The sequence below is a fragment of the Nilaparvata lugens genome, chromosome 2 (genome assembly GCF_014356525.2).
Source record: "Nilaparvata lugens isolate BPH chromosome 2, ASM1435652v1, whole genome shotgun sequence".
In the NCBI taxonomy this organism is placed as follows: domain Eukaryota; kingdom Metazoa; phylum Arthropoda; class Insecta; order Hemiptera; family Delphacidae; genus Nilaparvata; species Nilaparvata lugens.
This window is the reverse complement of record NC_052505.1, coordinates 61794850-61809771: the sequence shown is the minus strand read 5'-3', so window position 1 is coordinate 61809771 and position 14922 is coordinate 61794850. Positions and strand designations below refer to the sequence as shown.

Genomic DNA, 14922 nt, shown 5'->3' with positions numbered 1-14922 from the left:
CATTTGCTTCTTGAAAAGCAAATAATATTAATGGCGATCACGATGGCGAATTCGACAGAAGATGTCAGATGTAAATTGAAAACTGTTTAATTTTTCATACAGTCAACACTTTAACACTTAACAAAATTAAAAGTCTTCTCTCCGCAATTACATTGTTGTTTGTAACTGAAAAACGCTACCGTTGTAGTTTACATACCATTAATGGCTTTCTATAAATGTAATAATTATTGCTATCAATATCTTAATAATCAGGCAATCATACAATAATTCTATAATAGCTTTTTCAAAAGTTATCTTAAAGTTACCTACCGTAATAAGGAAATTCAGTTACTGGAAGAAACTTGGAAAATACTTTGTTAGCAAGGAATAACATTTATTTACTGAAATGAACACAACAGATAGATAGTAACTAGGTACTGTAATGTAGGCTACACTTCACATTGAATTCATAGGATTCACTGTCAACAATTCTAGTATTCCAGTTGTATTATAAATTGAAGATAGTTAGGTGATTTTACAGCCTGAATAACATAATTCTACTTACTTTGCCTATGGTTTGGAGGTGTTGACGCTGAGTTCCTGAGCTCCTTGTTCAGGAATTTGACATATTCGACCATTCTGGCCTCAAACTCCGGCGGCACCACTCCCGGAAGAGGACCTGTCGGCAGCAAACATTTGAATGAAATACAACAATGCCTTTAAATATCCAGCTACTACTTCAGCCTACTGCTTCTATTTCAATCAATCACAATCATATTTGAATTATATATCAATTACAATCAAAATTAAAAACCATTGCTATGACATTTTATTTTTCATATATCTATATCTAATGAAGAGTAGAAAGGTTGAAGGTCTATGTTATAAGAGGAAAGACTAAATAAAATTTTTTCCCAAGAATCAAATATCTCAGATCATATTGATAAAATCGAAAACTTTAGATCATATTGACGTTGAGATGGAACTAAATCATCCATCCAGAAATCATGTGGATGAAAAGACAGAGATAATTTGGACTGAGTCCAGATGAGAAATTCAAATCGAGAAAGGCGGCCAGGTAATCACAGGTCAAAGGAAGCTGACAATAAAAACAGAGAGAGAAATAAAGAAAGGAAACATCACTGAACTGGTGCGAGCCAATAGGAAGATAGCAATGGCATAAATATAGTTATAGTTGCTAATATTTTGTGCAGACTTTTGTTGAACTAGTGCTCTATTGGCTAACAGCCAACCCCACCTATAGCAGCCAACAATAGATCATCCATCTTTATCTACTATCTATCTACGCCTTTCTAATGATTGCAACACCTTCATAATGTATATCTTCAACTTGCAGCCTCCTGTGACTTTCAATCATCATAGCATTGGAGAGCAGGGTGTTTCCCTACAAATCTATCTACAATCTTATTCTATATGAGACTAAATTATTTATCTATGCTTTTAGTATTGGGTTGTTGTGAAGATAGATGCATCATTTACAATTTTACATATTACACAATAATCACAAAAATAACATCAAAAAAGCTTGCAATATAATGTAGCAATGGTATAGGATACTTATAGAACTTGAGCTTAACTCCTGACACTCATCAGCTTTCAGCTCTGAATATTTATCGCATTGTCAGTATTCAATTTGAATTTTAGGATAGAGCATCAGGTGAGGCATTATGGAAACTGGCATGATTTCATTTCAGAGATTAGAGAAAAGTGAGAAATAATTTGAATAACAAAATGCTACGACTATACTCATACAATATAACGAGTATTTATATTCTATGACTACTCTTAGAATGTTATTAATCTTTGACAATGTTAAGTGAGAGAAGGCTGATGGAAGTGTCATCTTAGATAATATTATAATTGATACTTGTAGGGTGGGGGAGTGGATTGCCGTTTTGAACAAACAAAACTGAGGTTATTTAAAGTGAGAGAAGAAAACCTTAGCTTGTCTTTCTTCCGCTTTCAAAAATACCAATGACCGGCCGATGAATAGGCCTATCTTGAAGCTTTTGAATGGTGGCGACATTAACATTTCCACAATGCAGAACAGCTCACACGGAATATGATAGTACGCATTCAAACGAAGATCGGTATCGTAATAAATGCATAGTTGGTGCTGAGCGCATGCGCGGCACTATTAGGCCTATTCAGTTAGGGTCAGCTTAGCATTTGAATGCGTTTGAGAGCATCTCTGTGACATATCTGAATTTGTCAGCGACATGCTGCATTATTGTTGTACTAACTATAAATTATTATTAGTTATTCAGTATTCAGGTCGACCACTCACAAAAGACAGGTTCAACTCCACCAAAGTCACTCATTTCAAGACTTTTTTCATTAATATTCTTTCTATTTTCTGCTGCCTACAAGCTATAGAAATGAAAAACCGAACGATTAGCTGCTGCAGACTACCTATAGGCCTGCTTCACTCTTCACTCTTCCATTCTCCAGTCCACTCCTCGGTTGTTTACATTCTTTTTCTTCTAATTTTGACTCGTACGCACCAGTTAAAAGTCTGCTATTAAAAAATGTCGCCTTTATTTATTGAGGCTGCTCTACTACCGTCCAAGCATTCAAAAACACTTTGCATTTCTCTTCCACCTTCCAACTCATATAATGTCTTCTTTTTCTTTATTTCCATCCTCTCCTCCTTTATTTTCCGCCCTCATTTTCTTCACCTTTGTCTCATCCTTTTTCTTTTTGTTTTCCTCCTCCTTCTCCTGTTCCTGCTACTCTTCCACCTTCTTCTTATCCTCCTCCTCCAGTTATTTCATCCTTCGTATTTTGCTTGTCCATAGAATTCAATGTTGTATTCACCTTCAATTCCCTCTTATTACTTCTCATATTTTTCTACTCATTCTACTTCATTATCATCATTAACATCTTATTCTTCTTTGTCTTCTTCTTCTTCTTCTTCTTCTTCTTCTCTCTCACCCTATGTACAAATTATTGTTTATCCTTTCCATATCGACTCATATTTTCAATTACTCTGATCACGTTCCTATTCCTTCTTGTTGTTTTCCTAACCATGCATTCATTCATTTTTGCTATCCACCAGTTCTCCATTACTTCTCTTCTTCAACTCTTCATCCTTCCTTTTTCTCTGCTCGTTCTTTCTGTGTACTCATTTCTCCCTCCAGCTGAATTCCTTCTCCCCGCAATCCTCCTCTGAATTCTCCGTATTCGACTGAATCTTGAAAACATTTATTTTCACTTCCATATTTCTATTTCCCCTCGTTCTTCCTCCTCATTTCCTACTTTACTCCTTGACCTCGCCTATTTAAACATAGGACCGTGACTTATTCACTGTTCAATTACTATGCATGTAGATCGCTGGCTGGATTAGTCAAGAAAAAGACATACGTCTGCCTGCCTCCCACTCTGCCTACACTCATTTATGAAATTGTGTAAGCCAAACTAATAGTTCTGATTCTCCCTCTTTCTCCCATTCCCTCTACCTTATACTTTTTTCTCTCTTACACTCTTTGTCTCCTACATCCTCTATTCCTACCTGCTAGATTATCCATTCTCATTTGAAAAAAATATGACAAGTATCAATCTTCGTGTCACTCGGTTTCTTGAATAGTTCTCTCAACAGGTCACACCGGTAATCTTGATCAATTACTGTCTGAAGGCCTACCTCCCACAAAATATTCTCCTCAAAAAAATGTCCTCCACCCTAACCTTAATAAAGACATACAACCTGTCTTGAGCACCAGACACCATATTTTTCAATGTAGGTAACTGATGCATGCAAGTATGAAAAACAGTGCATTTTACAATGAAGTCAGATTTTTGATGTAGTAAAAGATTGAAATAATAAACAACAATTCATTAGTTTGACTTTGTTAATTATCAAGTATTCCAAGGTTGTTATAGTTATCAACCATATGCTTAGTATTGGGGTATGTTACAGTCTTACTTAGTAAGTTACGACCTACAGTCGTTTGAGTTAGTCGATGACGGGTGCTGGGTGCTGCGTCTGCTCAAATCAGATCAAAACTTATCCAATTGACGCGGTTCTGGTCCAAATAATTCAAGTTTTGGCACCAATTTACTACTTCAAGTCTTCAAATCTTTGTCAAAGTCTTCAAGTCTTTGGATGCATCACTATTCACTAACAGAAAAATGTGAACTTTTAAGGAGATGGATAAATTTGAACAATTCCAAGTAAGGAAAAGTTTCAACACCCATCTCAAACGACTGTAACATGAATACTTCCCGTCAAAAATGGCTGACATTTTAGTTAAAATATGATAAATGTAATAAAGAAATCTTGTTAACGAAAGTTGTTATCTTCATGGAAAGGTCAGAAACTTTTCAATCTTCATTTATGTAAGGGACCAAGTATTTGAACCACTAATACAGTAATATATCATTATAAGTTTGGAGTGATCCGTGGTCTAGTCTAGATAGAGAGCTTGCATAGCAGCCTAGAGATCCCGGGTTTAAACCCACTAATCACAAAAAAATTAACCAGGTGACTTATTAGATGGGCACGTTGAACTGTCGTTCCCAAGTATGACAGTCATAAGTCTCATTAAAGGCTTAAATTATATATTCAGGTTAGGTGGGACCTTCCCGCAAGGGACTCCCCACTATACGAATTTACTTCTTTATCTATTATAGACTTGATCACTTGCATTTGATATCTATTTTATGTGGAGAAAATTTTAATTTCAATTCAAAATATACAGAACATGGGTTTTGGATGACAAACCTTGCATGGCATTGGAAGGAGATGGTGATGACCGTGATGATGCTGGGAGTTGCCGTTGAGATGCGGCCGAGAAGAGGCGTGATGCGGGGCGAGATGCGAGATGCCCGTCACGAGGCTGAGCGGACTCATCTGCGTGGGGCTGCGTTGCTGGTGGTGACCCGCCATCACGTCGCCATACCCGTAGCTGCCCCTGCGTCCCTCGCGTCGGTTGCCGTCTATCGCCGCCTGCAGTTCCACTGGCGTGCTCAGACGTCGCTTCTCACACTCGTACGGGTACAAGTATTTCATGTACCTGTCAAGCGAACCAACAATGGTTACAAGAAGGGTACAGGTACAGGTATTTCATGTAAATGCGAATTCATTACAATATTATTGTATTTATATTGTGAAATTATGGCATTCTAGAGCAAATGTTATTTTAATCTATTCACAAAGGTACATGTACAGGTTTTCATGTAAATTAAAATGCAAATTCGTAGAATTGTGGTATTTATGTTGTAAAATTGTTGCATTTTTGAGCAAATATTATTTTTATCCATTTACTAAGAGAATCAGTGGTTAGGAATGACAGAAGAATTTATACAAAGGGCACAGCTACTGGTACTTCTGAACACAGATACACAGATACAATTGAAGCAACCTGTACAAGCGAATTCATACAAAAATCGTGCTTCAAGTGTACGCGTTCATTGTAAAAATGATTCATTTGATGAGAAGTTGGCTGCGATTGCATTGCATTAGTTGTATGGGTGAGCCCACGGGTGATTTTGTAATGGTCTGACTTAATTTTTTGGCGCTGGAACCTCGTGTCTTTTGAAGCTCCAAAAAGGATGTTTTGCATGGCAAGTAATTATTTCTGTGTGTTTAATTCAAACAAATTAGGTTAAAATAGGTTGATGTCGTTGAGTTAGGTAGACGGAATAAGTCTACTATTAAGCACAGGATAAGGTACACTTACTTATGGTACAGAAGTATTAAGTAAGGTACACCTAAATGGGGTACCCTTACTCAGAGTGAACCCTAAAGTGTTGGTAGTTCTTTACTCCGAGGTAGAAGAGTGTTTTTAACCTTTAATAACTAGCCTGCTTTCTTATTTAGTTTTCTAAGTTCCCTGCTCTGAAATTGTGTGAAACGAGAGAAATTTTATATGGGTTGCTCATTGCTCTTATTCTATAACTCTATGGCTAGCGTACTAAATCAATCACCCTTCCAACAAACCCCTAATACTTGATACTCTCAACGATTTTTACAATGTGTAACTTTAGTTAACCTCTAAATCCATTTTCCACTTACACTGTCTCTCTCTTTTCCTCTCTCTGTTACACTCTCATCAATAATCATTGATACGTTCCACTCATCACTCCCCACTCACTTCTTTTGACAATATTATTTGTCTCCTTCAATCCCTCGTGCAAAGTCAGTCACACTCACGTTTCTTCGGCGAGACCAAACTCCTTCCCCCTCCCCATACAAATTCAATACAATTCCATCAGTCTCTCTTTAAGGATTCCAAAATGGCCGCCCCGCCAACTAATGTATAATCTATTATGCGCGATCGATTGAGTTTCGCCGCCTTCCGCTGCGACTCCGCTACTCTTTATGAGCTGATTATCATGATGGGTGCTGTTTTTGCTTCTCTATATCTCTATACTGACTCGGATAACTATATTTTCGCCAGTCGCTATACCTATACAACACATAATACCTGTAACTATGTATGTATAGAATCTATAGGCTACCTAAAGAAAAAAGAACTACTACATCTTTACTTGTAAGTGGATATCTTTACTATTCTATATCTATACCTATCTCTATATTTACAACTGAATTACTACAGGAATGCTTTTGCTCCACGATGTATATAGTATATAGTGAGCCTGCTGTCTGCATCTCCATGGATGACTATACTGTAGTTCTTCTGTTTAGCAAGTCAGTAATAAAACAAAAGCCAATCAATAATGTAGACTGGCTGACATTCCTGGACGTCGGACGAATTGGACATTGGGGATTCGAACCCGGCTGCCACATTATTTTATTGCCGTTCATTTGAATAATATTCGAAAATAGTGTCGGTTATTGTTCGGAACATGTGTCGCTTTACTCTTTCACTCTCTCTGTATTGTTCCATGCTTCTCTCTCATTGGCACCATCTTTGTTCAGTTCACTAGCAGCCTAGTGTGTCTTTTCTTCTCTGTCTGTTGATTTAGATAATGTATTTGAACACGTGCTTCGGCACTCAAATTAGTGTGTAAGCTGACACAGGCCTGCCGAATAATGATGAAGAGCAAAACTGATAGATGACGAAGAAGGAGAAGGAGGAAAAGAACAAGGAGCTAGCAAGAAAGATGAGAAGAACGACGACGAACTAGAAGGGGAATGAAAAAGTGGTGGAAAATGAAGATCGAGAAAACGGGAAGAGAAGGACCAAGAAGAATGATATCGAGAAGAATAGAGGGAAAGATATATGTATCATAAGGAAGAGGTGGAGTAGGAGGAGGAGGAGGAGAAGGATGGGGGAGGAGGAAAAGGATGAGGAGGAGAAGGAGAAGTAGGAGGACGAGGAGAAGGAGAAGGAATAGGACGTGGAGGAAGAGGAGGAGGAGAAGAAATAGGACGTGGAGGAAGAGGAGGAGGAGAAGGAGAAGTAGTAGGGGGCAGGATGGAAGAAATGAACGGAAGATGACTTGTAGAATGTGAAGAAGAACAAATAATGAGATACTCGTATAATGGTGAATTGGTGATTATGAAGATCTTGAAGGGTAATAAGATAACATCTTCAGACAAAATAAAAGGGATGATTAAGAAACTTGTAAAACCAGGAGTATCGATATTCAGTGAGAAATAGAGATTACCTGGTGGATGCGGATCAGTTCCACACTATTATATACTAATATGGAAATGAGCAAGGATAAGAGCTAAGATATGATAAGAAATGCGATGTAGAAGAATATATAGATGATGCTGGAAATTAGCATTAACATAATGAAACATACATGTTTGTGAATAAACCAAAATGTTCTCTTTATAAATAGCGTATAAATATTGACATGAGAAACAACTTGGAGGGAAATTATTGAACGAATAGTATGTGGATATAAATCGAAATAAATTCAATTGAAGATAACTATCAAATTCGTTAAAAATAAATAAATAGAAATAAAATGCCATCCAGCTCAGCAACGCATAGACCAAGAATATAGTTTAATATCCACACAACTGATGAGATTGAAGAAAAATCTAAGAAAAAGGGGATATAAAAAGCATGTGAGAGAGAACTCAAAAGGAGTGAGGAAACACATCAAACAATGAGCTGAATAAATATTACAAGAATTTGAAAATGGAATGTAAAAGGAGAATAATGAAACTTGCAGGTGTGAGTGTGTCTAACATCGGTTTATATTCGTTTCAAAAGTTTTTTCATACATAATATGGACGGTTGTGATAGAGTGAGTTGCTAGTTCAAGAAAGTGGAAGGGACGTTATTGGAATTGAGAGGGAGAATAAAGTATGGAGATGAAGACAGAGAGAGAGTGACGGAAAGAGAGAATGAGAGAGAAAGGTTGATTCCTTATGCAAACTAATTCGTCGAGGCAAGCAAACGCGCGAGCGGCATTCCTTTATGGGTTTGTTTCGGCGGCTAGACGAATAGGATTTGAAGCAAAAAAGAGAAGGAGAGAGAAAGAGAGCTTGAGCGACGCCACTATTAATTAACAATTGTAATTGTCAACAGCATGTCTAATTGCTATTCATAATGTGCACTGGCTGGCTCACTTGATACCACCTCGAATAACGAATGACATAATTCGTGCGGCGCACCGTCAACGATACGACACGTCACGGCACGACAACGTCACGATAAATATGATTGTCGGGCGTAGCCGCCCTAAAACACACGATAATTTAAAACTTTTATTTTTTGAATTTTATTCCATATGACCTGGGGCGTCAAAGCCTGCCGCCAGCCCACGTCATGTCTTGACAGTCTGTTGACAAAGTTGCCGTCCCGAATTCAAACCGAATCAAACGTGGGTTTCACTCATTTAAATATTGTCAACGGAATTAAAGTGGCATGATTTGTTGGTTTGACAGCAGTAAGACGGTAATTTAATCAATGGAACTGGCGATATTGTCAATAACGTTTACGGTAGCCTACTAACGCAATAATTCATTCCCCAATGATAAGGTTCCCATATACGTGTAGGCTACTTTTCTATCTGTGCCTCACTGGAGAATTTGTGATTATTCCACTATAATATGATATATAAGGCATTACATCTACAAACAAGCCTATAGAAATTAATTGATATCCAATGCCTTAAAAATGATTCATTGATTCCTTCAACACTGATAAATGATAACTTTCGAAAAGTAACTTGTAAATTATTGTTCTATAGGTTAACGTATCATATTTCTCAGAATAGGGACAAATTTATTGAATGAATTCCAATCAAATTTCTGTGAACATAGATTAACTTATTGGATGAATATCTATCACATTCTTGTGAACCGTTCGTAGGTATACCGATATTATTTCTGTGCACAATTCTAATCTAATTGAATATATATACTGACTGTGTTCTGAGAGTGAACGCGGCCGAAGTTATGGATGAGGGCAAATGCAGGCCTTTGATGATCTCCTGCCACAGCTTCTTGTTGATGACGTCAACAAGTCCGCCGCGCTGAATCACCAGGTTGTACAGCTCGTACAGGTCCAGCACTGACTTGGCCATTATCGGCAATCGGTTAATTGGTGTACCTGCAAACAAAATCGACAAACTATTAACTGATGGACAAATTAAACTCACTGAACACATCAGTTAAAATTTCTCAAAAGAATACTACATTTATTTTAGTTAATGTTTTCATAATAAATTGTCAATAACATTAAATGGGATTTCTTGTGTGTATGACCAATATTTTCTGTGTCCAAAAGTATTCTGAGGATTTGACTGCACTTGTTGGAATAGAAATCACCAATTATCATTATTTAATGATGATCAATTATGCCAAACTACTGTTCACTGTTATCAGCAAAAACAGTGAATAAAATTTCCTCTGTAGTCGATATTTTCTGTGTGTAGAATGTGTTGAAGTCTTCAGAGAATTTGATAGAAATACTGTACTTCACTCCAATTTAACATATTATAACTTTCTAGGATTTTAGATTTTCCATTTCATTTATTGCTTTTTATTCTACCATTAAAATTGGTTTGGTGCAGTACAGTTTCTTTTAATGTTACATATTTTACTCTATTACCGAAAGTGATTCGAATTACCTTTGCAAGACTATAACAACCCATCAAATTCCATTTAATTCAATTAGCGAGTTTCGTATCTGGGAGATTTGTTGATTTACTCCAAAACCTTCAAATCGTCCGAATAGAGAAAATCAAATTTTATAGAAGTTCAAAGTAAGATTTACAAAAACGAGTCTTTCAAGATCAAATTTTGATGCCAAACTGGTCAAAATCTCACAAGTTGAAATCACTAAAAACTCCTTCTGAATAAAACACTACATAGCTCCACAATACAAAGTGTAAGCTATATTTTATCGAATTCAGCCAACATGTTTCCATTTATTACAATATTTTATTGCGAACTGTGCCTGCTATCATGTTCAATTTGAAAAATCCAATCAAATAGGACGCAATCGGCCACCGGCCATAAACGTTTCGAATAACGATAAATAAAGTGTCTGAAATCTCGGTGTCTTGTAAATATTTCGTAGGACAAAGAGCGGCGCCATTAACTGTCACATTTACAAGCATTTATTGTGAATGGAGGCTGAGTTAGGTGGCCGCTTTATGGGCCCAACCAGTTACCACAGCCAATAAAAAGTGCCAGTGCACCGGCAAAAAGTGGAAACTTATTTCTAACCTACCAGACAATGTAATGGAGCGATGCTGTAATAGTATACAACCTGGCCCTGGAGTGGCTATTTCAATAAGCTAATTTGCCAAAATAGGGGTTTCTTAATTTGTTGATAGTCTCAGTACTGTATAAATTCAATTCATTTGCCATTTTATAAAATAATACAAATTGATAGTAACAAGAACTATTATGAAAACTTCTATGATTTTACATGATTATTGGTAGTTCAATCACAGAGTTTTCGACCGAACTAAATGCAGTTGCTAACTGAGATTGTATCCGATTCTAAAAAATATTCTGTAAAAGATTCAGTATTTTTCAATGAACATGCTGTACGTATATTACTGTTCATTGCTTGTATAACAAAGTAAACTCTACTCTACACTTTAAATTTCTCAGAAAAATCTATGAGTCCTCGTAGTAGTAGACCGGCAAACGTCCAGTCTACTGAAACTGTATAAATGGATGCAAATCTAGAGCATTTTCAATGTCGACAAACCTTTTAGCCAGCCTAGCCACACTTTGACAACCAATCAGATTTGTGAAACCAGCTACTAGAATCGCTCTGATTGGTTCCTATTATTCGTTACTTGGCTAAAAAAGCTCAATAGAATCTTCAGTTAATACATTTCCTAGTATTGTAATTTGTAATTTATTTTATCCACTAGGAAAGATTGAATATTGTAATTAGATCAAGTAAGATTAGATTCGTAAAACGTATGCGGCAAAATATAATACAGAGACAATATTGTGGCAAAGAATTAGCCGTTGGAAGAACCTATGAAGCAGTGTGTAGAAACTTTATAAATATTGATTTTTTCACAGAGACAAGTCAATCAATACAATCAAACTGTTTCTGATTTTAGTTGCCAAGCCAGTATCAAAATTCCTGTCAACTGAAAGCTTAAGCATTGAGCAGCAGGATATATTATACGGTAGTGTAAAAGGTGACAACATTGATAATCATGCAGTGACCAAAACTAGTAGAAATAATAGCTTTAAACTAAAACACTATCATAGTTTCTAAGTTTTCTGAAAAATAAGTGGTTGTGACAAATTCAAGTGATTGTATTCAATATCTACCACTTCATCAGCTCTACTCCAACACAGATAATGTTTCTAACAATATAGATTCAACATAGAATTGGTTATAGACATCATAATCACGAATCGAATTGCATAGTAGTTCTGCACCAGGCGAATTTGCTTTCAGTCATCGACTTTTTCCAACGCCTGTTGTTAACTCCAAACACAAAGATGGCGGTCAATTCAATCGTCTACTCAATAACTATCAATCCCTCTCACTTTATCACATTCTTTCACAGTATTCCTCTCTCGATTCACTCCTTCATCACTTATTTCCTCACACACACACGAAGATCCTGTTCTGCATCGGTAGACTACACAGGATAAGGATGGAAAAATGGATATCAGCAGGAGTGAGAGTGACAAGAAGAGTATGATGGGGAGGGGAAGGAGTGAACCAGAATCCCTTTTTCTTGTTCCAAGAAAGGCTCATAAAAGCTGGCTTGCTTGAGCGCTGTTTGCGTGCCAGATAATATTATGAAAAACATGATTCACATTTTTATGATGGCAGACGGACGGGCAAGGGTGGGGGTTGAGGGGTTTGCAATCTGCCTCAGGCGAAATCGAAGGCAGGATAAAATGAAAAAAGCAAAAATCCACTGCTGGAGAACTTCAAGGCGGGCAATGTGGAGGCTGTAAATACATTAAAAATATAGGCTGCAGTTATTTTATTACATAGGCCCACAGGGGGATGTGTGATATGTAACAGAATAATTATATGGCCTTTATAATATGGACTTATTATGGTGGCTTGCTGTTGTTGAAAGACTTGCAGGCTTTTGCTTTTTTTCAAAATTCCCTAGTCTTATTCATAAATCAGATGCAGACCAATCTCTTGAATTAATAACAGACTTCGTATCTCACATTGATATGTGATGACTGTAAATTCAAAATTTTATAATATTGTATGCATGACTAGCCTATAAAATAATCCTACTGTCAAGACATTGTAGTTGGTAGACGCAATACTGAAATTTGTAAATAGACTATTTTTTCATTTGGTTGGATGAGAAAATTATAGACTATAGAATTGGTACAGAATTATTAACTACGGCTTGAGAAACAGGATTTGTCAAGAATGGTGAGACACTAATAAGCTCGATCAATTTGTTTCGGAAGTTACTTATGTTCATGTTTACTTTTGATTGTGTATGACAAGTGCGAGTGGGTCTTACTGTAAAGTACATGATGAAAATAAACAAAGGATATGATTATAATTAAGATTGTAAGGATTTCGCTGATCAACTTGTTCTTATTCTCTCAATGCCAAGTGAAAGCAACAAGTAGAATAATTGACTATTGTCAACAATAATACTTGAAAAATGTAAAATGCCTAATAACTTAGTGTAAAAGGCCTAGTGTCTTGAAACTCAAAATCATAATCAAATTAATATGTAACGTGTGTTTTGGAAGAAACTACTTCTTCTCCGACTGTTTCCAAACACAAGCTTCAAATTTTTTGTGTCGTTTGTCGATACGTTTTCTAGAAAGGAGCGATGAAAGTTAAACAGCATAATAATTGCATTCAGCTTCGATGTATTCATTAAATTAAGCAAACAAAAAAGTGACAAAAAGACAAAGAAGTGGACTGTTGATAGCATAATTAAAACATGAAAAATATTAAATTGTATGTTTATGCTATATTGTGTAATTGTAATTGCCATATAATATGTTTAATAATAATTGTTATCAACAATAGGCTATATATACAACAACCATCCAAAGTGAGAATAATTTCTGTGATACCGAGATTGCAACAACATAAAACAGGCAAATTCAAAATGGCGGAACGGAAGTGAAGTCCAAGAAGGAGGGCGGGTCTATCACAGATATCGCCACTTAAAAAAATGGAAAATAAAAACCAAATTACTATGATACAAGTGTACTATTAGATGGGAGAGAAGGTTGTGGTTTGTGGGAGGAGGGGTGTTGAGGACCTAGCAAGAGCGGAAGCTCTGAAAAAGCACAATGTATTTACAGGGGATACAGTTGGGGGGGAGTTTCCTCAGGGGTAAAAGAACGGGTGGGGGCAGGTAGATCGCAGTCACGATACCAGTTTTACTGCCGATAATTGCAGGGCCCGTCTCGTCATGACCTCCCATCATCACCATCATCATCATCATCATCGGTTGCGCGCGCACCTTTGTTGCTGTTGTTGGACTCTTGATGTGATTCTATGAAAAGCAGTCATAATATGGCGAAAAAGTCGAGAAAAATGAAATGAAAATGGCCGACATTTTCAATTTTTATAGTGAATCGTAATCTCACGAGACCTGATGGTGGGCAAAAATATAATTATGCATTATTATTGTTTGATTTTGAAATTTAATAGTAATTAGATTATAGATTGAGTGGTAAACTTATTTAAGAAAGTAAATGTTTTTTCATGTTTTAAGGTTTATTTGTTATAAATAAACAAAGCACACAACTTGTAATTACATAACTTTCAATTAGCGCAATCTCCAACACCAACATCAACATCAGTCATCAATGATACATCGATACTCTTATACCAATATATCGATACATGTCACATCCCCCTTCCTTAACAAATAAGAATACAATATAAAAATACAAACAAAAAAATTATCAAGATAACATAATCAAATATAATCATAAGATATGAGGGTTGTTTTGTTGTTCTTTGCGATCTCCTCATATGGAGGTCTACCTCTTCTTGCACATTATTATCAGGCCTCTAGTACAGTAAAAGCATAGTGAAGAGAAATGAAAGAAATATAATTATAGTGATAATTATCTTCTTCATTATTGACATGTTGAAATGAATGAACGTGTGAAGAGATAGACACTCTGATATTACATTTTTCATCAGAAGTTTGAGTGTCTAAATTGAAAATCATTCCTTTACACCTTTCTAACTCAAAATTTGAAATTCCAAAGTTTCAACAGTTCAACAAAAGAGCCATACCGTACGTCTCGAGAACTTCTACATAGACCGTTTAAAAATTGAAATAGAATAGTTTTCTGAATTCCTCATTTGCAAGAATGATATTTCATGGGATTATCAAATTTCACAAGAGATGTGTATTTTCAAACAGTACTCTTCACTCAAAATCATTGAAGGGAACGAGAATTATCATTATCAAACTTAATATTAACCATCAACCATCATTATCTGTTAATTTTTTATATTATTGTGGATATTAATTTATTGGTATATATTGTTTGTTGTTCGCAAACTGCTCATCTGTTAAATACAGATAATCACAACCATCCTATTTCTC

At 36.1% G+C, this 14922-nt stretch overlaps 1 protein-coding gene across 1 annotated transcript in view; it reads right to left on the bottom strand.

Annotated features, from left to right (window-relative positions):
• LOC111043739 (protein dead ringer) overlaps positions 1–14922 on the bottom strand; it is a 162447-nt gene that overhangs the window by 6640 nt on the left and 140885 nt on the right. Inside the window, exons 7-9 of the mRNA XM_039422353.1 lie at positions 9293–9476; positions 4717–5012; positions 545–658 (exon numbers count right to left, since the gene is read on the bottom strand). Of these exons, the coding sequence (XP_039278287.1) occupies positions 545–658; positions 4717–5012; positions 9293–9476 (594 nt within the window). The remainder of the gene's footprint in view (positions 1–544; positions 659–4716; positions 5013–9292; positions 9477–14922) is intronic.